General features: G+C 40.6%; 1 protein-coding gene across 1 annotated transcript in view; it reads left to right on the top strand.

Moving 5' to 3' along the window:
* The window catches only part of Top1 (DNA topoisomerase I), an 84772-nt gene extending 66309 nt beyond the window's left edge, over positions 1–18463 (top strand). Inside the window, 10 exon segments of the mRNA NM_001244034.1 lie at positions 3318–3505; positions 3747–3891; positions 7081–7224; positions 8288–8473; positions 9240–9308; positions 10274–10388; positions 11862–11989; positions 14497–14591; positions 14882–15031; positions 17152–18463. Of these exon segments, the coding sequence (NP_001230963.1) occupies positions 3318–3505; positions 3747–3891; positions 7081–7224; positions 8288–8473; positions 9240–9308; positions 10274–10388; positions 11862–11989; positions 14497–14591; positions 14882–15031; positions 17152–17254 (1323 nt within the window). The 3' untranslated portion in view covers positions 17255–18463.
* Positions 18464–24844: the final 6381 nt, after the last annotated feature.

Genomic DNA, 24844 nt, shown 5'->3' with positions numbered 1-24844 from the left:
TTGATGTCATTAATTTTGTATTTTCCTGTACTAAAGATTCACTTAGTAAAGTCTTATTACTATTCCTTTTTAAATTAGATTGAGCTTTGTGAGGACTTCAGTAGCAATCAGTAACTTTCCTGCTGTAGTGTTTAAGCATGGGGAGCCCTGTCCCTCTTTGCTGCAGGTACTCAGTTTTAAGACAAATGAATTAATACTAGCCATGTACCTACCCATTCTTTTGAGGTGTTTTGCTTTGGTATCTAGCCACTGTCATCCATCTCCATTCCCCAGTGTTGGTCATACTCATTGTGAAAGATCCTCTAGTATCTAACATGTGTGTTTTCCCTGCAAGCTGCCTGTTTTCATAAACGGCTGTATCTGTTTATTTTCATACTCTTTGAGTAGTTGAAACAGAAACTATATAGCCTTCAAACTTAAAATATTTTCTATTTAGAACAAGTTGCCAAGCCCTAACTTAGAGGAATCCAAGGTAGGTTTTTTGTTTTTCTAACCATGGTCCAGAAGTTAAGTATTTCAAAGAATTTTTTTGTATTTCATGGTGCTGTAGTTTTGACATTTTAAAGGATTTGTAATTTAAGTTACTTAATGTTTATTCTGGTCCATACTTTTATTGAGTTACTCTAACTTGACAGCTATCTGTGTTGGTACATGCCTATAATCCCAGTATCCAGGCTTTGAGGCAAGGGGATTATTGCAAATTAAGTTCCATTCTGGACTGCAAAGCAAGAATCAGGCTGTCTCAAAAAAACAAAGATTGCATTAGACTTTTTCATTTTAGGTTCATTTTATCTGTAGTTTTCCAAGTCACTGAAATTTGGTGTATTATTTACTTAGAGGATCTTTAAACGTTTAATTGTATGTGCATTCATGAATATACGTGTAGATACCTTTGGAGATCAGAAGATGTCAGATCACCTAGAGCTGTTACATGTGGTCATGCGCTGCCCAGGGTGCTAGGAACTGCCTTAACCATGGAGCCATCTCTATAGCCCCAGTGTCTTTAAACATAAATATTACTTTGGACTTCTGCTCTTGGAATATGAATCCAAATAACAATGCTTTTATAAACATTGCCTGGCAAGGGCACCTGTGGCTAGTAAGCTGAGGAGGACTTGGTCATTAAATCACTTCATAGACTTCATACATCTAGGGACCATGATGTTGCACTTTTTAAATTCCAGAACTGGGATGAGCAGAAAGATCAAGAGTTTAAGGGTAGCAAGGTCCTGGCTAAAAGCCAAAAACAATAACAAGAAAGGAAGATGAGGAAACCTATCACTAATCACCATATTTCAGGTAGAGGAGAATGGTTAGAAAATGAGGCTGAACTCCCCACATATACCCATACTTTAGTGGACTAAGGATCACTAACATAATATTAAGTATGGGGCTGGGGATTTAACTCTGTAGCACGAAAAATAAAAGATCCAGCGAGAGATACTGGGTTTCGAAGATTAGAAAAGAAAGAGCCAGGCACTAGCTCTTACCTCTACCTATGCTCAGACCAAAGGGGTGATCCTGAGACTGCTCCCGACTTCACTGCTCCTTAGATTCACTCAGACTGCTATGTTCTTTTCAACGTGGCTAGAGACTAATTCTAAAACTGAATGTCTCTACCTTTTATACCTCTTAAATACTGGATTAAAGGTGTAACCTCTGGTCCCAGGGTAGTCTTGGACTCAAAGATGTATCTGCCTTTCTCTTGGGTCCTGGGATTAAAGGTGTGTACCACCACTGCCTGATCTCTATAGCTTGAGGATGGCTTTGCTTTCTGAATCCTCAGGCAAGCTTTAATAAATCATAAATAATATATCACCACACAACTCAGTATGAGAATGTCTTCTAAAAAATATAAAGCTCCAGGTTTTCTTCACCCCAGAACACAAACAAAACTATATACCACATACCCAATTAAGAATCTGGAGACAGGAAATCTGAGACAATTCCTTCCCATGGGAAATGCTGTTCAGTTATGTGACTCTGGCAGTGTTAAGAGACAAAGAAATGGTATGGCAGTTTGTGCATACTAGGCCAGTGTTCTATGCCCAAGCTATATCTCTAGCCCATAGTATGAATTTTTATTTTTAATCAAAATTTGATTATAAAGAACTAAAAAGAAACAAAAATACCACACACCAAAATTAACCAGACCCAAAGTATTAGTGAAACAGAATACTCATTCTGAAGGTATAGGTTAAATTTTATACTTCACTATCATTCATATATATTCATTTATATGAAAGTGTAAAGTTATACATATAATTTATATACACAATGTATTTTAATATATATATAATTACATGTATAATTTTACACTTGCATGTATATATCTGAAATATGTGTGTGTGTCTATACACATATATATAGGTATACAAACCAATACTTATATATTTGGTTTCTCAAGATAGGGTTTCTCTGTGTATCCCTGGCTGTCCTGGAGTTTTCTCTGTAGTCTGTAGTCTAGGCTGGCCTCGAACTCAGAAGTCTACCTACCTCTACCCCCCAAATGCTGGGATTAAAGGTGTCCAGCACCACTGCCTGGCTGTCAAATACATTTTTTATGTACTTATCCAACACAAAACAACAATAACAAAATCCATAACAGAGTTGATACTAAAGGGGGGAAAGTTGGCTTTATATCCTTCCTGTGATTCAAGTCTTCTTTACCTGCATTCTGTCCTTCCTATTACACGACATTTACCTCTCCTTTAGAGTATTAACTTTTAAGGTTAACATTCAAAAATATTTGGAAGGAATGAGGCTGCCACAGCTTATCTGGTAGAGGGCTTGCCTGAAGACTTGCATGAAGCCCTGGCTCTGCTCCCAGAACTGCATAAAACCATGTGTGGTGGTAGACATGCTTGTAATATCAACACTTGGGAAGTGGAGACAAGAAGATCAGAAATTTAAGGTCATTCTCAGTTATGTAACAAGTTTGAAGATATCCTGAGATACATGAGACCATACCCTTTAAATTAAACTAAGTTAAACTAAAAATAACATTTATAAATCTATATCCTTTACAATGGAAGCTTAGCTTAGTGGTAGAGTGCTTATGTAATGTACATTAGACTTAATTCAGTACTACAAAAGACAAAGTGAGAATCTGTTAACTGTGTAAAGTCAGTTATTCTCAATAGATCTTTTGGCAATTTATTATATATGTTTAAATTTCAGTAAACATTTTCCTTTATTTGAGTTCATTTCTGAGTGAAATTTAGAATTTAACTTGACCTTCTCTCACAAGAGGTCAAAATAAGTCTTAGCAGGCAGGTGTTTGAATCCATTTTGAGAACTTCCTTGCTCTGTTTCAGAAAATTAAAGAAGAAAATGAAAAATTATTGAAAGAATATGGGTTTTGTGTCATGGATAATCATAGAGAGCGGATTGCCAACTTCAAGATAGAGCCTCCAGGGCTTTTCCGTGGCCGAGGTAACCACCCGAAGATGGGTATGTTGAAGAGAAGGATCATGCCTGAGGACATCATTATCAACTGTAGCAAGTGAGCACAATGGTTCATCTTTAGGGGCAGAAGTGAGATGCAGATTTTTTTGTCAAGGCTTGTTGGGACTGTTCATAGTGTTAAGAGTAGATCTGTGAAAACAGCTTAACATTTCCATGGTCCAGAATTGTGGGGTAGGGTGGAAATACATATTTAGCAGATAGGTTCCCTTCTGGTTATAAAAGGGGACATGGTTTGTCACTTTTCATTTCATTTCCCTTCTACATGGTTATTTTCACAGAGATGCCAAGGTTCCTTCTCCTCCTCCAGGACATAAATGGAAAGAAGTTCGACACGATAACAAGGTTACTTGGCTAGTCTCCTGGACAGAGAACATCCAAGGTTCTATTAAATACATCATGCTGAATCCCAGTTCTCGAATCAAAGTAAGCATAACTATAGGTTACACCTCTTAGCGGGGCTGATAATCTCCTTCTCTTTCTTTTATGTGTGCTTTCTATACTTGCTTTAACATGTTAAAAACCTACATTCTCCCCAAAGGAGGCAAGTGCTTTCATAGTTATCATTACCTGCAAACCTCCCAAAGTTTGTGCCCTATTGTAATTTTATCTATGGAAATTTTCTGAAATCCCACTATACTTGGGATTTATTACCATAAATATACTGTGTTCCAACCACAGTATATTTATGGTAATAGCAATTGTGCACCTGCAGCTCTTGCCTTCACAACTGCTTGCTATCTGGTGGTCAGGATGTGAGAAAAGTACAAATTATTTTTTCTGAATGTAGAAACAATCTGTAAAATGTAGAGTTTTATATACTATACTGGCTTTCTGAGGTCCCGCGTAAGTTCCATATACTATTTTACACATCTACGTGTTGTTTTTAATTGTTCAACTTATTGAGAGGGACCGTTTTTGGTATCTTGTTGGCCAGCTAGCCTTGCTCTGGAGAGTTCTAAAAGCTTCCTTCATCAGACCTTACAGAGACGTGAACTATAACCAAAAGAGAACAACAACAACAGACAAGGAATTCTATGTATTGTAAAACTGTTTTCCATTTAAGAGTCTAAAACTCTTGTTTATAAGTCTTATATCTGAGAGTAACAGGTGACAAAGCTATATAGATGTTGTACACTTTCTTGCTTACACCCTGTGATCTGATGTGTGTCATTGAAATGATCACTCTGTCATTGAAAAATACCATCTGGGTATGTTCAATTCAACTGCAGAATAGTTTTTGTAGTTCTGAATAAATATAGAATCAGGAAGGAGAACAGAGAAAGACAGTTAAAAAAGCATGCTATTCCTTTCTCCTATAATTAGCTTGCAGAGTTTTATTCCTTTATAAATTGTGTAAGGATCCAGTTGTGTTAGAAGAAAGGTTACTGTTCTTATTAATAGAGTAATTATTAGCATGGTGGTGGTGATGTATGGCTTTAATCCCAGCACTCAGAGATTAGAGTCAGGCACATCTCTGAGTTCAGAGGCCAACCTGGTCTACATTATGAGTTTGGGAGGAAAGCTAGAGCTACACAGAAAAACCCTGTCTTGAAAAATAACAATTACAACAACAACAAAGATAGAGTAGTTAATAGTTATTCTTAACATACTTAATATTCTTTTTTAAAGGAAATCAGATTAAAGTTAGATCTTTTGGGAGGGGGTGAGGGTTCAAGACAGGGTTTCTCTGTGTAGCTTTGGAACCTATCCTGGCACTCACTCTGTAGACCAGGCCAGCCTCAAACTCACAGAGATCTGCCTGCCTCTGCCTCTCAAGTGCTGGGAATAAAGGCATGCGCCACCAATGCTTGGCTTAAAGTTAGATCTTTAAACGGGTCTTCTAAACAGACTTGGGTGCTTTATGGACAAAAGAGGGGAGGTAGAGACTGTTAAGATATATGGGGATGTGAAAAGTAACACAGGAACTGTCAAATAGGGTTGGGGGAAATGGCTCAATGGGTAAGAAGACCTGACCTGTGTTCACATCTCCCATAGAAAGCCAGGTATAGCCATGCATTCCTGTAACCCCAGTGTTGGGACAGATACATGCTGATCCCAGGAGTCCCATCAGTCAGCCAGCTTAGCTGAGATTGTGAGCATCGGGTTCAGTATGATATCTTGTCTTAATCAGGTAGAGGGGCTAAAGAGATGGCTCAGTGGCTAAGAGAACTGGCTGTTTTTCCAAATGACTAGGGTTTGATTCCCAGAACCCACATGGCAGCTCACAACCAGTTCAATGCCAGAGTATCTGATACCCTCTTCTAGCCTCTTAGGGTACTGCATGCATGTGGAACACAGGCAAGATACCCATACACATACAAAAAGAAAAATGAATCTTTTAAAAGTAAGGTGGTGTGATGGGAGATGCCATTTGTAAATATGTCTCTTATTGGCTGATGAAGAAAACACTGTTGGCCAATAGTGAAGCAAGATAGGTGGGACTAGGAGAGAGGGCGGATTCTGGGAAATGCAGTAGGAAGTCACCATGTGATCCCAGGAGGAGAGGACGCATGTGTCTGGTGTTCTTGGTAAGATAAGACCTTGTAGAAATACACGTTTGTAGTTATGGGTTAATACTTAAGACAGAGCTAGCCAATAAGAAGCCCTAGACATTGGCCAACAGCAGTGTAACTAATAGTCTGTGTGTGTTATTTGGGGTTGATGTGGCACTTCGGGAAGAGTTATCCTAACCGTGGAGAGTCTTACGCTTGCACAGGGATTTGTGCCTACATGCACATGTGCACGTTATGCACCACACTGTACATGTACCACCTACACTACAACTACACAGCAGTGGTGCTTCCATAGCATTGTGAATATACTAAATTTCACACTAATGGTAAATTCTATGTATATTTACCACAGGCAGAAAAATTGTCAATCTATGATAAGTAGTATTTTAGTGTTAAATGCTTTTTCATGTAAGTTGGCATTTAATAACAGTAACAGACATATACTCATGACATATATTCATGTTCCAGTTTGTCGATGAATAATTTAGTCTGTGGGAATTTAAAAAAAATTGCTAGGTCTGATATCTGGTAACTCTATCAGTCTTCTTAGAAATTAATTTAGATCTCCAATCTCATGTGCTCCCATGACATCCTGCTGCTGAATTGTGGCCAATCTTAAATAACATGTCAAAGAAAAGACTGTTCTGTTCCAGGAAGAGAACCACTTAAAGGACTTTAAATGGAAGGGTGTCTTAAACATAGGTTACCAACTTCAGCAAGATTGGTAGGAATGATATGTAATCACACCAATAAATATAAACTATGACAAATGCTGCTGAGCAGAAGTAGGAATATCATTTAAGAATATACCTGAGGCAGATCATCTTTGTTTCCAAAAACATAATATTTAAGGTTTGAGTTATGGGGTGAATAGGAATGTTTGTTCCCGGAAAGAGAAACAAAGGGATTAGCGTTCCAGAGAGAGGATGAGACCTTCTGGGAAGTCCCTGTCATGAGAAAGAACATTAAAAAGAACAGCATAGTTGGCTTAATTTGAGTAGAAAAGAGGCATGAAGAAGGCCTTGGATTTAGAGCTCTAACTATTAGTATGTAGCTCTACTCTGTAAATAATCCACCTTTGGGGTGGGGGTCTCCACAGGGTGAGAAAGACTGGCAAAAATACGAGACTGCTCGGCGGCTGAAGAAGTGTGTGGACAAGATCCGAAATCAGTATCGGGAAGACTGGAAGTCCAAAGAGATGAAAGTTCGGCAGAGAGCTGTAGCTCTGTACTTCATTGATAAGGTGGGAGCAGGTTCCTTTATCCGCATTGGACAGTTCTGTTTACAGGTATAGGGAGTGTCAGCTCTGTAAGTACAGGGGTTGGGGGAGTGTATCTGCTATGTCAAATCTATCTAGGTAGGAAGAGTAGATGTGGATACAAAGAGGCATTCACAATATGTTTGTTGTTGAGTACTACTCATCTTCGTAAGTAGGATCTGCATAAATTGAACTTTTTTTTTTTTTTTTTTTTTTTTTTTTTTTTTTTTTTTTTTGGAGCAGGGTGAGGTTAACTGTGATGCTTTCAAACATTCACTATAGCCCATAATGCAAAAGTATTCATGTCAAAGTCAAGCACACACACTTATTTGTATGCTTATCTACTAGCCCTGAATTCTGGGTTTTTTTTCCAAATCATTTTTTTATAAAAAGATGATTATAATCTCCAAAATTGGTTAAACAAAAAGTATGATCTTTTTTCATTGTTGAGACAGGGTTTTTTTGTAGCTTTGGAGCCTATCCTAGAACTTGCTCTGTAGTCATACAGATCCAACTGTTTCTCCCTCCCAAAATCTGAGATTAAAGCTGTGGGAAACCACGGCCTGGCCAAAATATGATTTATTACAACTACAGTTTGAAAGACGGTGCTATAGAGTTCAGTATCTTAGTACTCAAGGGTTGCGGTATATATATATATTTTTTTGCTTGCTTGTTTGTTTTATCATTTTATACTGCTTATAATTTAGACCATATTCTGAATTCTCACAAAATTGATAATGGTTTTTAATCTGACTGCCCAAAGGAAAAAAAAAAATGTTCTGATTTGTTGCCTTTTTAATTTTTTTTCTCTTCTATCTCCATTCTAAGGATAGAGTAGAGAAACTTGGTCCCTGAATATCCCTGTGGCTTTTTTAAATGAGTCATAACATTGTAGAGACTGAGTTTCCAGGCTTTGCAGACTGATACTTCATCCACAGAAGGATTTGGGGGCTTCTGGTTTGGGGTTTCCTAGAGTTCATATATGTTCCATGTCTCTTCACTGATGCTCACCTCTTTCTTAACAACCCTGTTCCCCTTTCCTGCACAGCTTGCTCTGAGAGCAGGCAATGAGAAGGAGGAAGGAGAAACGGCAGACACTGTGGGTTGCTGTTCTCTTAGAGTGGAACATATCAATCTACACCCAGAATTGGATGGTCAGGAGTATGTCGTGGAATTTGACTTTCCTGGAAAGGACTCAATCAGATACTATAATAAAGTCCCAGTTGAGAAACGGGTAAGTTCATGTGGCCTGTGCTCTCTGGCTTGCTTTTTTACTTATTAGTTCATTCTACAAATATTTATTGAGTGCTTTTTTTATGTTCCACCTTTTGCTGGGCTCTAGCAAAAGGATCTCAAAGAAAGATAACTGCTTGGTGTTTTATGTGCCTCATTTTTGCCTGATCCTGCCACCTCTGCTACTTTTCTAGGAATGTGCAGTTTGTAACAGTCTGCAGAGAGTTAGCCCTTACAGCAAACTAACTTAGAATAAGATTGGACCCTACCACTTTAGTGATTTAAGCACATCATGGCATCCTCTGGTCATATTGCAAACTTGCCATCTTGTGTCTTTACTGAGCCCCAGGCCAATTCCTAACTGAATAAAATAGTCTTTCGGTTTTCAATTCATCACTGTAGACCGTTCTGCAGTTCCATAGACCCATTTGAGGCATACGGGTGCTTACTACTCTAGCCTACTAGATAACAGTGCATATCAGTTAAGTCATGCAACTAGGGTAAGCATAGTTTGACTATAAGGGAGTGTTTCTGTTCTTAGGAAATAGACACTGAGATGTTTAGAGCTAAAGGACTACAATACATATGCACAAATGACTCAGAACAGATACTTAGATATTTGTGTAAATTTGCACATACAAAGCAAGAATTTCAGTATGGTATATATGGGGTGGTCCCTGTACCTTTGCTCTGTTTTTCAAGTTTTTGTGAGTTTGAAGTTATTTCTAAAGACTTTAAAAAATAATAATTGGACTTATTTCTTTTAGGTTTTTAAGAACTTACAACTATTTATGGAGAACAAGCAGCCGGAGGATGATCTTTTTGATCGGCTGAATGTAAGTAGGTACAGGGTCTAGAATCTCAGGCAATCTCAAGCACCCGAAGACAAAAATTGCTAGAGGATGCTTGGGCTTCCAATTCAGTCTAGCTCATCAGTGACATTCTACATACCCTTCCTCCCTTTGGGCACACAGTGTATCTGTAACTAGAAACAGACACCCTCTGCTTCCAGTTATACTACCAAAGCCTTAAGACAGAGGGCGTTGAGGCCCACTGTATCTTTCCCTCTTTCTTGCATCTTTCATGAGATGCTCAGCTGCCCATACTAGAGAACTAAAATTCTCACTTGATTGCTTTCTTTTTTTTTGTTTGTTTTTATTTTGTTTTGTTTCTTTGAGATAGGGTTTCTCTGTGAAACAGCTTTGGCTGTCCTGGAACTCACTCTGTAGACCAGGCTAGCCTTGTACTCAACAGAGATACGCCTACCTTTGCCTCTTGAGTGCTGGGATTAAAGGCAAGCATTGCGGGGCGGAGGTGGCACACGCCTTTAATACCAGTACTCGGGAGGCAGAGGAAGGAGGATCTCTGTGAGTTGGAGGCCAGCCTGGTCTACAGAGCAAATTCCAGGACAGGCTCCAAAACAATACAGAGAAACCCTGTCTCAAAAAAAACAACAAAAAACCCAAAACATAACAAAAAAAAGGTAAGCGTCACCACCATGCACCACCACCCCCTGGCTTCTCACTTGATTTCTATAGTGTGAGAGATGTTTATAGGAAAGAACAAATTGTGTTGTTTTAAACTGCTCAGGATTGAACTACTTTGTAGGGAAGGTATCATGCAATCCTGTATTCTGGAGTCCTTTCCCTGTCCAGCTAACTTCCTCCTTGAAGGACGGGGTAGTAATTTGTCAGGATGGTGACAACATTGGCACAATAACTCCTAGTGCTTGCTGCAAGGGAAAGGGTGGTTTGACTTTTACTACAATTTCAATATCCTCTGTATTGCTTGTTTCCTGCAGACTGGCATTCTAAATAAACATCTTCAGGATCTCATGGAGGGATTAACTGCCAAGGTGTTCCGTACGTACAATGCCTCCATCACGCTACAGCAGCAGCTTAAAGAGCTCACAGCCCGTAAGTAGTTACCCTGCAGGGCTGCCCTTTGGATGGCGCTAGTGTCCTTCTTTTGAGCTTCACGTTTTCCCTCCAACCTCTAGAAGAGACTTCCTTGTCTAAATAAAACCAGAGCCCGTCTTCCTACTTCTGCCCCAAATTCTAGATTAATCTCATAGAATGCTGCAAGAACTTTGCTTCAAGAATTTTTGTCTTTTGTCTGTGCTTAAAAGCTCACTACGTACTGACAATGCTATTAAATTGAGGAGGGTAAAGTCACAGAAAATATGAGAGTAAATCCTTTTCCAAAAGTTTATTTTTTGTCTTCATAATAGTATGTAATAATTACTCCTAGGACTTTAGTACTTTCTTTTTCTCCCTCTTCATTTAAGAGGAGTTCTCACACTGTACCTGAAGTCTGGCCATAACTCATTATGTGCTCCAAGCCAGCCTCAAATAGTAAACCATCTATCTAAGGCACCCTACAGTTGAGACTGTAGGCACAAACCATCATTCCTGGCTCTAGGAACCTGGATTTCCACTGTTAATATGTCAAATGAGCCAGAGAAGGGTATAGTGGAGATCAGTTTTTAGGGTGTGATTTTTTATTTTAAAATTTATTTTTATTTTATGTGCATTAGTGCTTCACTGCATTTTTTGTCTAGGTGAGGGTTCTCTGAAATTGGAGTTACAGACAGTAGTGAACTGCCATGTGGGTGCTGGGAATTGAACTCGGGGCCTCTGGAAGAGTGCCCAGTGCTCTTAATCACTGGGCCATCTCCCCAGCCCTAGGGTGTGATTTTTTTAAAAAATTGCTTTAAAAAAAAAAAAAAAGAAAAAAAAATCGAAGTCAGATTCCCAGAACTAGAATTACAGAGGGTTGTGAGCCCCAGTACAGGTGTATTAGAAACCAAACCCAGGCCCTCTACACGAACATCAAGTGTTTTTAACCCAGAGCCATCTCTCCAGCCCTGCCATATGGCTTTAAAATATATAGCTTAAAATTCCTTCATCTCATTTTCCTATAGTCATTTCTCCCAGTACAGCATGCTCTTCAAGCTATGCTTGGATGATAAGTAGGAAACAGGGAATGAGGCAAGCAGTAGAAGGGTCCGAGGCCAGATTCCTGAGGTGGAAGGAGGGAAAGGTAGATGTAGATTTCCCTGTAATATTAGAGACAAGCTGGGTATAATAGTTCTAGCTACTCAGGAGCCCAGTGGTTTAGAGATTACCTGGACTACATGAAACCTGGTCACAAAATCCTGTAAGTTTTAAATAAAAATGTTCAGAATTTCTTTTGTGATAGGAACTCATTCAGGCTTATGTAGAAATTTCCTTCCTTTGATTCAAATTTTGACCTTGTGCCTTCAGAGAAAGTTGGTTATGGTAAGCTGAAGGCTAGTACAGATATCACAAGGATAAAGTCCCTAAAAGATATTTGATGTATATACTCTTGGTCTACAAGCTGACTGTTACTATTACATCTGTTTACAGCTGATGAGAATGTACCAGCAAAGATTCTGTCTTACAATCGGGCCAATCGAGCTGTTGCAATTCTATGTAACCACCAGAGGGCACCACCAAAGACCTTTGAGAAGTCAATGATGAACTTGCAGTCTAAGGTATGGTGGGGGTTAGCAAAAGGGAGTCATGTGTGATATCATCTGAAAATGTGAGGCTTCTGGAATCTGACCTTGTGTAGGCTAGGTAACAGCAGGCTAGTCTGGGTCTGTTTGGAAGAAAGATCTGTTTTACAGCTAACAAATGGAAATAACTGGATCATATATGTTATCTGTTTTTTTCCTAAAATGTTTGTGCTGGGGACACAAGTTCTGTAGTAATTATTTCTATTTTGAACCTGAATTGCTAATTGTCATCCTTGTTATACATAAGGAAAATGGAAATAAGAGTGCAGCTTTGTGGTAGAATACTTGTCTGGTATATAGCAGGCCCCAGGCTCCATACCTAGCACCACGAAAATAAAGTCTTAGTGCTCTAGCTAAGATGGAAGACATACCTCAGTGATAGAGCCTACCTTTGCTTGTCTACCATATGTGAAATACTGGCCTTTAATCCCAGCACTTGGGAGGCAGAGGCAGGTGGATCTCTGTGAGTTTGAGACCAGCCTGGTTTACAAGAGCTAGTTCCAGGACAGCCTCCAAAGCCAGAGAGAAACCCTTTCTCTGGGGGAAAAAAAAGAAAGAAAAAAAATTTCTGCAAGATGAATACTTAGGCATAATGTATATAAATTTAAAGATACAATGTAGAGGCTTTGCTCTAGCTGGCCTGTATTTTCAGCAAGTGAATACAGATCACAGAGCTCTCTAGTCTGTGCATAGGGTCAGCAAGTCAAGAACCCCACAGACTGCCATGTTAGCATTTGCCTTTGTTTTTGGCCCTCTGTTAAATGGAGATTTCCTGATACTGCTTACTTTCCTCATGTGTTGTCGTTCCAAGCTGAGACAAAAGCATTAAGTGATGGAGTGCTATTTACCCAGTTCAGGAGATGCTTTCTGGGGCATTTGTTGCTCTTACTCTGGAACCCCTGTTTGAGCAGTTCAGGATGTTTGCTATACCAGCCCTCCCAGTCTCTGAACCTTTGCCTTTGTGCCCACAAAGCAAACACATGCCCCATTGCCTAGTCAATCAGTGGAGTCTTTGATGCTTTTAAGAGAACTTGACTTTGGCTTGTTGCATTTCTAGCCTAAGAAGCATCTGGCTAGTGGTAGCTGTGATGTTTTTGTATAAAGAGCCAATTCCAGTAATTTTTTGAACAACACAGATTTTGGAAGGAAGCCACTAACAGTAAAATATATTTAATGATTCACAATGGTAGACTGTTTCTAATATCAGGCTCCATTTTGTGTAGGTTGTTTTGTTTTTTTATGGGGGCTCAGTAACAATAACCCAGTGTGTGTAAGTCAACATGTATTTACTCTGGGGTATTCTCTAGAACTCACAGGTCATCAGGGCAGTTACAGGGATGGCACTCTTTGGAAGCCAGCAGCACAAACTCACCAGCTTTAGCTCCAGCATCCTAGTATTGCCCATCGCTGTTTCTAAGCAACACCCAAAGCAGAACTTAGCTTTTCAAGGGTTCTAACAAACAAGAAGGGATGAAAATGTTCTATCTTTTCTTTGTAGATATGGATTCCATAAGATTTCCTTTGTGAAGGAAAAATCTGCAGTCAATGCTTTTACGTCTCTCTTATTGAGTGATGACATTTTCTTCTCACTTTAAACTCCTCTACTTTCTAAAACAGAAAGCCAAGACTAGGCCATTCCTAATTAATGCTATTTGCCATTTTTTAGTTCTCTAGACATTCTCTTTAGTGTACCCTTTTCTTCAAAGCTGGCAATTCCTTCCCAGAGTTGACAGAAGTGGTAAATTATCTGCTCTGCCTTAATAGATATGAGAATGTAGCCTCAGTATTTAGTTTCTCCTACAGTATTCTTAAAAGGAATGTTAAAGGTCAGGCATTGCGACCCACACCTGTAATCCCAGCATTGAGAGTCAAAACCGGGCATTTGTGAGTTCAAGGCCAGCTTGGTTTACATAGTGAGACCCTGTCTCAAAAAAACAGACTAACAACAAAGGAATACTAAAGCCTGGCACAGGATTCATTTGAAATAGCTGTCCTCTGGACCCTCATCTCTGTTCTTTTTGTTTTTTAAAGATTTATTTATTTATTTATCATGTATGCAGTGCGTGCCAGAAGAGGGCACCAGATCACATTACAGATGGTTGTGAGCCACCATGTGGTTGCTGGGAATTGAACTCAGAACCTCTGGAAGAACAGTCAGTGCTCTTAACTCCTGAGCCATATCTCCAGCCCCTCATCTCTGTTCTTTAAAGCCGAGTAGTCCCCTAAAAGATTACAGCCAGATTTTCAGATTACTCTTATAGAACTTCACATTATTTAAAGTTCACTGAAGAACAGAAATGAGCAGCACATTCCAGTTGAATTGTTTTCTGTGGTCACTGTCCATCTCTTGTCTTCATAAAGCCACCCTGTGTTTGTACCTATAAAATAGACAACTCCCAGGTTTTACAATCTAAAATAGAGCCCTTCTTTTCTCTCTCTGACTTATTTTATTCCTAACTTTACTGCTATTTTTCTCTGCCTAGATTGATGCCAAGAAAGACCAGCTAGCAGATGCTCGAAGGGACCTGAAAAGTGCTAAGGCTGATGCCAAAGTCATGAAGGATGCAAAGACCAAGAAGTATGTATCTGATACTGTAACGAGGGCTGGCTAAGAGAGAACAGTTGGCCTCAGAGGCCTGGGTGTGCCAGCTCACCTAGCTTTTTTTTTCTTTGAAGGCAGGGTCTCATTATGGCTATCTTTGATCTCACAATCCTCTTAGCTTCCCAGGATAAACCACCATATTGAGCTGTTTTTCAAGCATTTCTTGGGGAAATTTTCCATGCTTTCTCCTCTAAGTGGCATGTGAGGATGCAGTCTGTTTCTATCCAGAGGTCAGTCTTAATGTATAATGGCTGCTGTTCTTCCAGGGTAGTAGAATCAAAAAAGAAGGCTGTACAGAGACTAGAAGAGCAGCTGATGAAGCTGGAAGTTCAAGCTACAGATCGAGAGGAAAATAAACAAATAGCCTTGGGAACCTCTAAACTTAATTATCTGGACCCTAGGATCACAGTGGCTTGGTAAGCATTAGGCCTGTACAGAACTCCTACTGTTGCTTAAGGAAGGAAGTATTGCCAGCTTCCTTGTGCCTTGTCTGAGATGCATACTTCTGGTAGAGAGCCTGCTGCTCTGGTTGGTAAGCCCTATGGACAGGTGCAGCAGAATATCCTAGATGGTCCCAAGGGCGTGTGTGTTTCATTTGTGTGTGTGTCTGCGCTCGTGTGCACATATAGGAGCCCGTGCCTGCAGAAGCTAGAACAGTACACCCTGTATCCTTCTCTTATCACTGTTTGCCTTGGTCCCATGAGACAGCATGTCTAGTGTCTCCACTCTACAGGGCTGCAATTACAGTGGCTCACAGCACACCCAATTTTCCTGTGGGCACTGGGGACCCAAACTTACATCCTTCTGTTTCACACAAGTATTATGCCTACTGTGCATCTCCCTGTCTTTTGTTATCCTGAGAAGGTGGCTATGACAGGAATGGACTCTTCTAGGCCTCTATGAAGGAAAAATAGAATTCATGTATATTTTAACAGAACTTTTCAGTGACCAAAAAAAAAAAAAAAAAAAATCACTAAGTAGTCCTAGCTAGCCTTGAACTATCTGTGTGCTCCAAGCTGGCCTTGAACTTGGAGAGTCATCTGTCCCTGCTGAGTGCTGGGACTAAAGGCATACACTACCACATCTATCCCCGTGCCTAGTACCCGAGGATGCCAGAAGAACATGTCAGATCACCCGGAACTGGAGTTATGGACAGTTGTGAACTACTGTGTTGGTTCTACAAGAGTAGCAAGTGCACTTTAAACACTGAGCCATCTGTCCAGTCCTCTCAGAAATTTTGCACATGAAAGAAGAAAGTAAGCTGGGCTTGGTAGTGTATGCCTATAACCCAGCACTCAGGAGGTAAAAGCAGAATGATCTATGCAACTTTGAAGCCAACCTGGATTATGTAGAGTCTATCTCAATAAATAAACAAATACAAAAAAAAAAAAGAAGAAGAAGAAGACAGGCAAAGTAAGGAATTTGAGAATATAGAACCAAGTAGCCTACAAAAAGGTAGAGAGACCATTAAGTAAAGGCACATAGAGTCTCTATTTTGTATGGATACATAACCCCTCCCTTCCTTATCTTTTCATAAATAGTCATTCTGTACCATCCAGACAAATGGATTATTTCTTATATTTTTGGTTGAAAGCCTATCCATTAACAGCTGAGCCATCTCTCCAGCCCCAAATGGATTATTTCTGAAGATGTTTAATTAGCTTGAGTTGTTGAATTCTAGACCATACACCCAGCTTCGTATTTGTGTTGCCTGGGGTAATTTTTCATTAATTTTTCATATGCACATACCACAGTATACATGAGGAGGTCAGAGGACAATTTGACAGGAGTGGATAGATTCTCTCTCATATGGGTCCCGAGGCTCATACTTTGATCATTAGGCTTGGTGGCAAGTGACTTACCTTGCTATCCTAGTTAGGGTTCCTATCACTATGATAAAACACCATGACTCAAAAGTAACTTTGGGAGGAAGATGTTTGTTTCAACTTACAACTCTCAGATCACACTCCATCGATGAGGGAAGTTGGGACAGGGACTCAAAGAAGGTACACGGAGGCAGGAAATGAAGCTGAAACCACCACAGAGGAATACTGCTTACTAGTTTGCTCCATGGCTTACTCAGTCTGCTTTCTGGGTTGGACCTCTGACATTAATTATTAGTCAAGAAAATGCCCTATAGACTTTCCTACTTTCCATTTTTTCACTTGAGGTTCCTTTTCTGATAACTCTGGTTATCTAGCAACCAAGAACCCTACTGAGCCTGAATTAACTCTTGAGGCAATGTGAGAGTGGTCAAAAGTGTGAGCTTTGGACCAAACTGCTTAAATTCCAGCTGCACATTCTGGTGGCACAAGGACACTGCTATTTACCTTCTCTGCATGGTGGTTGTTTAAAGTTCTTGGTTTGTATGTCTATAGAATTACCTACTTTAGAGATCTCTGTTGAGATTAAATGGGGGTGATGAAACATGAAGTCCTTTGAGTATTTTTGGTGTACCAGAAAACCCTGGGTCTCTGTTGTGGGCTCTTATAAGGTCCACTGATCTCCTTTCTTGTTTTCACCTTTATTTTTACAGGTGTAAGAAGTGGGGGGTCCCAATTGAGAAGATTTACAACAAAACCCAGAGGGAGAAGTTTGCTTGGGCCATTGATATGACCGACGAGGACTACGAGTTTTGACCAGTCTTGCCAGGGGTTCTATGAAAAGGGACAGTGTGGTTTGAGGAAGATGGATAAACTGAGCCTCACTTGCCCTCACACCTGAGGGAGAGGCCACAAGTCTTAACAAACCAACATCTTTGCAAAAAGATAGACCTGGAGATGTTATAAGGGAGAGCTGAGCCAGTTGTCCTATGGACAACTTATTTAAAAATATTTCAGATATCAAAATTCTAGCTGTATGATTTGTTTTGAATTTTGTTTTTATTTTCAAGAGAGCAAGTGGATGGGAATTTGTCAGCATCCTGCCAGGCAAATTCAGTTTTGCTGCAATGTTTGGATTCTCTCAGCTACTGTATGCAAAGTCTGATTATATTGGTGCGTTTTTACAGTTAGGGTTTTGCAATAACTTCTATATTTTAATAGAAACGAATTCCTAAACTCCCTCCTCTCCCCATTTCAGGAATTTAAAATTAAGTAGAACAAAAGAAAAACCCAGCGCACCTATTTAGAGTTGTCACTCTATCGTCACGGGAATCAGTTTTCATTAAACTTGAAGCAGTTATGACATCGGCAGTGTTTTGGTTCAGACACCTATTCACAGAAAAGCATGATGAGAAAATATTTCCTGACTTGAGTGTTCCTTTTTAAATGTGAATTTTTATTTCTTTTTAATTATTTTAAAATATTTAAGCCTTCTTCTTGATCTTAAAGATCGTGTAGCTTGGGGTTGGGGAGGGATGAAGGGTGAGTGAGTCTAAGGATAATGAAATAATCAGTGACTGAAACCATTTTCCCATCATCCTTTGTTCTAAGCATTCTTGTAACCTTTAAGAGATCCATCTTTTTCTTTGGAAACCCCAGTCTTTCATTTGAAAGATTTTATTGTATCAAAACTTCCACAGGTCAGTAAATTTAGAGGAAAATGAGCATTTGGTCCAAGAAAAAAACCAAAACCCCAAAAAACAAAAAAGGAAAAATAATCAAGATTTTAGGGCTTTTATTTTTTCTTTTGTAATTGTGTAAAAAATGGGAAAAAAAAGACCATAAAAAGCAGAATTTTAATGTGAAGACATTTTTTGCTATAATCATTAGTTTTAGAGGCATTGTTAGTTTAGTGTGTGTGCAGAGTCCATTCCCTCATCTTTCCTCAAGTATCTTCTATTTTTATCATGAATTCCCTTTTAATCAACTGTAGGTTATTTAAAATAAACTCCTACAACTTAACGGAAACTTAGTGTCTGCCTCTTTGTGAATGAGGCCCCAGGCCAGAGTGAAGGCTCGGGGCTGGGATTTAGTTCAGTGTATGGTCTGGTCATTCAGGTCAGCAAGGGTAGGTCCCTCTCAGGGGAAGCTGGATATGGGGCTTGACATGGAAATACATCTGTCCTGATGTGGAATGAAAAGTATCGAAGTCTTCGTCCATAAAGACAGGCAGGCCAGAAAGAAAGGGGAGGTACAGTGATCTACAGAACTAAAGGAGCCCAATGTAGGCAGTGCCTATTGAGCAAGACAAGGCCAAATTTATTTGGGAAACAATTGTAGAGTGCTTTCCATATGTACTAGATATAAGTAGAAGGTAACTTGAGATCAGATCAGCCAGCACTGAGTACCAGGTCTTAGAAGTCTCCCAGATGGAATGAAGACTCCCTGCATTGATTGGTTGGTGTTAGCTGTTCATTCCCAGAGCTCTAGGTACCCAAAAGTAGCCATAATCCCTACAAAGTGTTCTTCCATTATCCTAAATCTGAAATTTGGGATGAAAAGATAGTCTTCAAACCAAAGGGGAAGGTCAGAATGGGTCACCTGTTGAAGGTTTCTGCACCCAAGCATGAGCAGTCTATTCAGAACCACCTTCCTTAATGGTCTCAGTTGTCACTGGTGCTGGGCCCACAGCAGAGAGAGACAACACTTCACCCCAGGGAATGAAAACATAAACCATCTCTGGAAGTAGAGATTATAGCCAGGGAATTTTGAATTCTGTAGTGTTGAGTTAACCAGATGGAATGTAAAAACAAAGGGTCTTCGTAGCCAACTGATATTCTCTGGCTGGTAGTAAGAAATGACCCTTATTTTGGGGACCTCAGCAGGGCCTGATAACAACTAGGCTGTCAATTCCGTGCAGATATTGAGCAGGAAGTAGTACCTACCTCTGGCTAGCCCCACCTGCCAGGTCTTGCAAAGTATGTGTTGCTCAAGATAATGACAAAAAGAGGCATTTCAGGTAGTGATGTCAGGCCTGGGTGAGTAAAGCCACAGAATGGGAATCTCAGCTGATCTGAAAGACTGGGACTGAGAAGTGGCTGCATGATTGGGAGTGGGGGAGCTGGTAAAGCAGATAAAGTATAAAGGCTCTGAAAGCTGTTTGAGCTTGGAGATAAGAATAAACTTACGTCCTTGTTGGCAACCCAGTACATCTCAATCCCAGCACATATTCAAGTGGAGAAGCCAGATGGGCAGCATCTGAGAAATTCCCTTCTGTGGTACCCAGTAGTAGGCAAGGAGGAGTGGCTTCTATGTGGCACCCAAGTTATACTCCCCTCCCCTTGTTATCTGTCTTCAAGCTCATTGTCCTTGCCAAAAGCTATGAGACCTACCAACTGTCACATTTAAAAAAAAAAATGCAAAGAGGCTGGGCAGCGGTGGCACATGGCTTTAATCCCAGCACTCGGGAGGCAGAGGCAGATAGATCTCTGAATTCAAGACCAGCCTGGTCTACAGAGCAAGTTCCAGGACAGCCTCAAAAGCCACAGAGAAACCCTGTCTTGAAAAACCAAAAACAACCATAAATAAATAAATAAATAAATAAATAAATAAATAAATAAATAATGCAAAGAGAAACTTCCCAACCCCCAGCCTTTCCAGCCACCACCTCTCTTCCTCTGTCTCACAAGTTACCTGCCATGAGTCATCCACATCACTCTGTCACTCCCTACCCACTGCAACCTGTATTTGCCCCAGTCCCCTTCCTGAATTCTACTCCTGGTCACCACATTACCAAGCAACAAGGAGAAAATGCACTCTTCTTTGTCCTGGTACTAACTCTGTAGACTAGGCTGGCCTCAAACTCACAGAGATCTGCCTGCTTCTGCCTCCCAGATGCTGAGATCAAAGGCATGTGCTTCCACTGACCAGATGTTACTATATTTTTAAGCACTACTAAAGTATATTTTTATATGTCATAAATAACATTCTAAAGTGATTTTTACTGACAGGTTCGCCCATCATCACAATTCACTTTTTAGACTACTTTTATCTGATTAAGATCCCTCATGCCCATCTGTAGCTAATCTACACTCCCACTTGTGTCCTCCACTGGACATTTTATTTGGAAGTAGTCACATCATGTGACTCCCCCTTCTAAAAATGCTTCTGGCTCCTATGTTTACTGGTTTCACCCCTCCTTTGGTCAGGATGTTTGTTGCTGAGGCACCTCTAATATTAGGGCTGTAGCTGCCATGGTTCTTGTCTCAATTGGCCTAGCTGATTCCAGTCAAATTCTTGAGCTCTACAGGCACTGTTAGTCACAATTCTACTGGGATGCCCACAGGAACCCCTGAGGACAACTTGGTACTTGCTATTCCAAGCCTATTGGGCCTGGGTTTCCTGTGTGTGTGAAACCCAGACTGTAGGTTCACTGAACCAGGTAGGCTCAGCCTTAAACTCCTTTCTCCCATTCTCACATCTAATAAATTGTCAACTTTGAAATTCTTCCCTAAATACTACTTAAGCTGCATATAGGCATTTTCTTAAAGGGATTTTTAAAAACTTAGTTCTAATAAAGAACTTTTATTTCAGACCTTGCAAATCCCTCCTATAATGAGACACTCTCAACTTGTTTGGAACAAAAGAGCACTTCATGGAGAACACATTACCCTGAAATGACCTCAGTAATGCTGGTTCTGTATGCTTATAAGTAGTTCCTGACAAATCTGTAAACAGAAGAAGAAATTTAACAGACTTACTAATTATTTCCCACAGCCCCAAGTAAGCAGCCTTCTTAAATTACCAAATAGATATATTTTAAAAATCGTTTAGAAAAACAATGACATCTTTCTGGAAAACAAGTGATCACCAGTTCACAATTGCAGAAGCTGGGACTAGTGGTGTTGCTCAAAGGTAGGCCCTGGGGTCTGTCTCCAACACCATAAAACCAACAACAAAAGACTTCCCAAAGCTGGGTAGAGGCTCACTGTACCTACACTGCCCTGTCTATACTTATATTGAGAATGTTTGTTTAAAACGCAGTGATTATTCTGAAGAGCCTTAGCAAGTATCTGTGGAAGACAAGTCATTGTCATATTAAGCTAATTATGTTTAGATTAAAACTCCCAGTGACAGCATATCTGCCCTATTTACTATCTGGGTAGAGTTACAAGGAATGTATTTTTCAAATTCAAACTTCATGCTTATGATGGGTACTCATCTTGGGGATGAGGAGGGGCCTCGGTGGTTAAGAACACTGGTTACTGTTTCAGAGGACCTGGGTTTGATACCTAGCACCCACATGTTTGCTCACAACCTTCAAAACAACTCCAATTCCAGGTGATCCAATAGCCTCTCCTCACTTCCATGGGCACCTGGAATGCAACAATACAAAGACAAAGCACTCATACATAAAGTTTAAAAAAGATGGGTACAACTTGAGTGTGAATCATTTTACAGCTGGGCGTTGGTGGCACACGCCTTTAATCCCAGCACTCGGGAGGCAGAGGCAGGTGGATCTCTGTGAGTTCGAGGCCAGCCTGGTCTCCAGAGCGAGTGCCAGGATAGGCTCCAAAGCTACACAGAGAAAGCCTGTCTCGAAAAACCAAAATAAATAAAGAAGCTTAGGCTTTCAGTGAGGACAATGTGCTTGGATGACACAGTGAATGATTCTCCTTGTAATTCTCCTGGTGAAAAAGACTCAAATACTCGGGCAAAGTTTACTGCTGGCACTGTGAATGTGGAGAATCAGTATTCATAAGTAAATGGGCAAAGTTTACTGCTGGCACTGTGAATGTGGAGAATCAGTATTCATAAGTAAATGGCTTTCAATAATGCTATCCGAAGTATACATGTCACTCAACAAACGTGGCATCTTAATCATGCATCTCTAAAGTTTTTGGTACTTAATTTGCAGAAACAGCCCACAAAATACTTTGGGGTGCCCTTACTGTGAAAAGGGGTAGTCACATCATTTGGGGGGGGGGCTGTATCTTCATGAATACACAGTACCTCCACTTTGTTCTCTCCCCACACTCACTAGAATCTAGATAAGGCCGTTCTTGCTCGTAGCACCCTTGTCATACTAAGCATGGCATGCAGGCATTTCTGTAGCCACTTCTGGAACAGGCTTGGTCTATTCCTGCCTGCTGACTGAAAACCTCTAGAAGCCACAGTAGGGGAGTGTGCTGGAAGAAAGGGTGGAAGAGTAAAAGGCAAGTCCCCCTGTGGTCTCAGTTTCCCCTCTATTTCTAGTGCCACACTTTCCCTTAGTGAAATAGTCACTGTAGCCTGCCATTCCCGGATGAGGAGAGCTGATGGGAACAGCAGTGAGGCAGCTAGGGTTGTGCAGAGAAGTCTGTTGGGAGCTGTTTGGACAGGTGAAATTTTTAAAATGAAGCTCCTTTAAGGGACTGAGAATGCAACTTGAGGGGACCAGGAGGTTATGATAGTAGGATAGGTGGAGCCATAGATAGATGTGGGGGTCAGGATGAAAGTCTATACTGTAGGTTGGGGTGAAGCTCAAGGTTCACTGAGCTGTGTACACCTAACACAGTAAATAGAAAGGAAAAGAAAAAGAACACAGCTTTATGCATGTATTAACCAGGCATTTCAAGTCTAAGTCTGTCTCCCTTTGTGAAAGAAGCGTCATTCAACCATGGTTTTGAATTATGACTTCTACAGTCGCTCAAGGTCATTCATTATAAGGAACAATTTGCAAGTGTGTTAGCACTTGGAACCAGCCTGCTGAGAACATCCTCTGTTTTTCAATCAAATACATATCCATGTGAGAATCTTTAAGAAAAACTTAATTCCAGGAAAATTTTATCTCCTTTGCAAGAAACCAGTTCCAAACTAAGTAATCATTTTAGCTACTAGAAAGCTCAGCCACATTTGGTTCTCAATCATAGCAGTTCTATCACCATATCAGCCATATTACGATCCCTCTTATAATCATATTGCCCATTTCAATAACAGTATTTTTGTTCTTTTGTGTTTAAGTACTCTTTTTCTTTAAGAGCTTGGTGTGGTAGTACCTATTGGGTATCTCAACTTGAGCAATGTTGGGGAGGCCTCAAGTTTAAAGCCATATACAGCTTATACAGCAAGACCTTGCCTCAAGAAAAACAAACCCCAGTTTTGGCAAACAAGCAAAAAATAGCTAAACACAAAATAGAGACAGTGAGATGGCTCAGTGGGTGAAGATGCTTACTGCTAAACCTGATGACCTACCTGAATGCAATCCCTAGAAGGAAAGAACCAACTCCCAGAAATTGTCTTCTGACCTCTCTACATGTCACACACACACACGCACGCACGCACGCACGCACACGCACACACACACACACACACGCACACACACAATAAATAAATGTAAAACAAGAGAAAACACAGCTGGTAACAGTGTTCAGAAAGTGGTGAAGAATCAGGAAAAAGTTAGTATTACATAGTAAGCAGCACAGCAGTGACAGAAAGCCTGGGTTAGTGTTTATCTCAGACCTTGTTAGCTGTGTGACCCTGAGATGGTGCCAACCTCAAACTTGACCTCAAACTTGAGATCCTCCTGCATCAGCCTCCAAAGTTCTAGGACTTGGGAGTGTGCCACTGGGCCAAAAAAGGCCTCAGTTTTGTTAAATGGGGATCAATAGAAATCTCATAGAGCTGTAATTAGTCATGTTCACAATATGCTTACCATTGTACTAAGTGATTATTACATATAATATCTGGGAGATCAAGTCCACAGGCCAGAAGGGCAGCTGGGCAGTCTCTCAGACTCCAGGCCCAGGCTTGGTATAGGCTAAGGCATGCTGAAGCATGAGTATTTCCAGAAATAAGAGCAAGTGGGTATAGTTTGGGTGATGTCATAGGTGAGTGCCTTGTGTGTGTGCCAGGGCTGCTCCTCCCAGACAGCACAAATGCATACATTACCAGTGACACCTACGCATCCATGCTGAGCTGGGGGAAGCCCACACTGGCCACACCCTGTGTGTGCCCTACTTTTCCCAAGCTTCCTTTGGTGGAAGGAGACACCTAAGGCCTGGGAAGCTACTAAGTCCCAAGAGGAAATGGGGCCCTGTTCCCTGATTACAGACCTGGCAAACAAATTGCTGTTGGAAGGGATTCATGGAGGTCTCGGGGGGGGGGGGGAAGGTCTTGTTACATACACAAGAGCAAAGCTTTGGGCTGGACACTGGGAAGCTCCCAGAAAATAGATTTTAAAAGCAAATTGAAGTCTTATAGGCTGTTGGAGTTTGTACAGAAAGCTCAACAATGGTTATAACATGGAGGGGCCTTCTAGGAGAATCAACAAGACCAGGCAGGCAGCAAAGGCCCGATTCAGCTCCATCTGTCTTCTTAGTATCATCATCCTGGCTGATCACTCTCCTCCACTGAGTAAACCCCAGG

This window comes from Cricetulus griseus, chromosome 6, assembly GCF_003668045.3.
Source record: "Cricetulus griseus strain 17A/GY chromosome 6, alternate assembly CriGri-PICRH-1.0, whole genome shotgun sequence".
Taxonomy (NCBI): Eukaryota; Metazoa; Chordata; class Mammalia; order Rodentia; family Cricetidae; genus Cricetulus; species Cricetulus griseus.
Note: the sequence above shows the minus strand (reverse complement) of the source record. Positions and strands in the feature narration are given on the sequence as shown.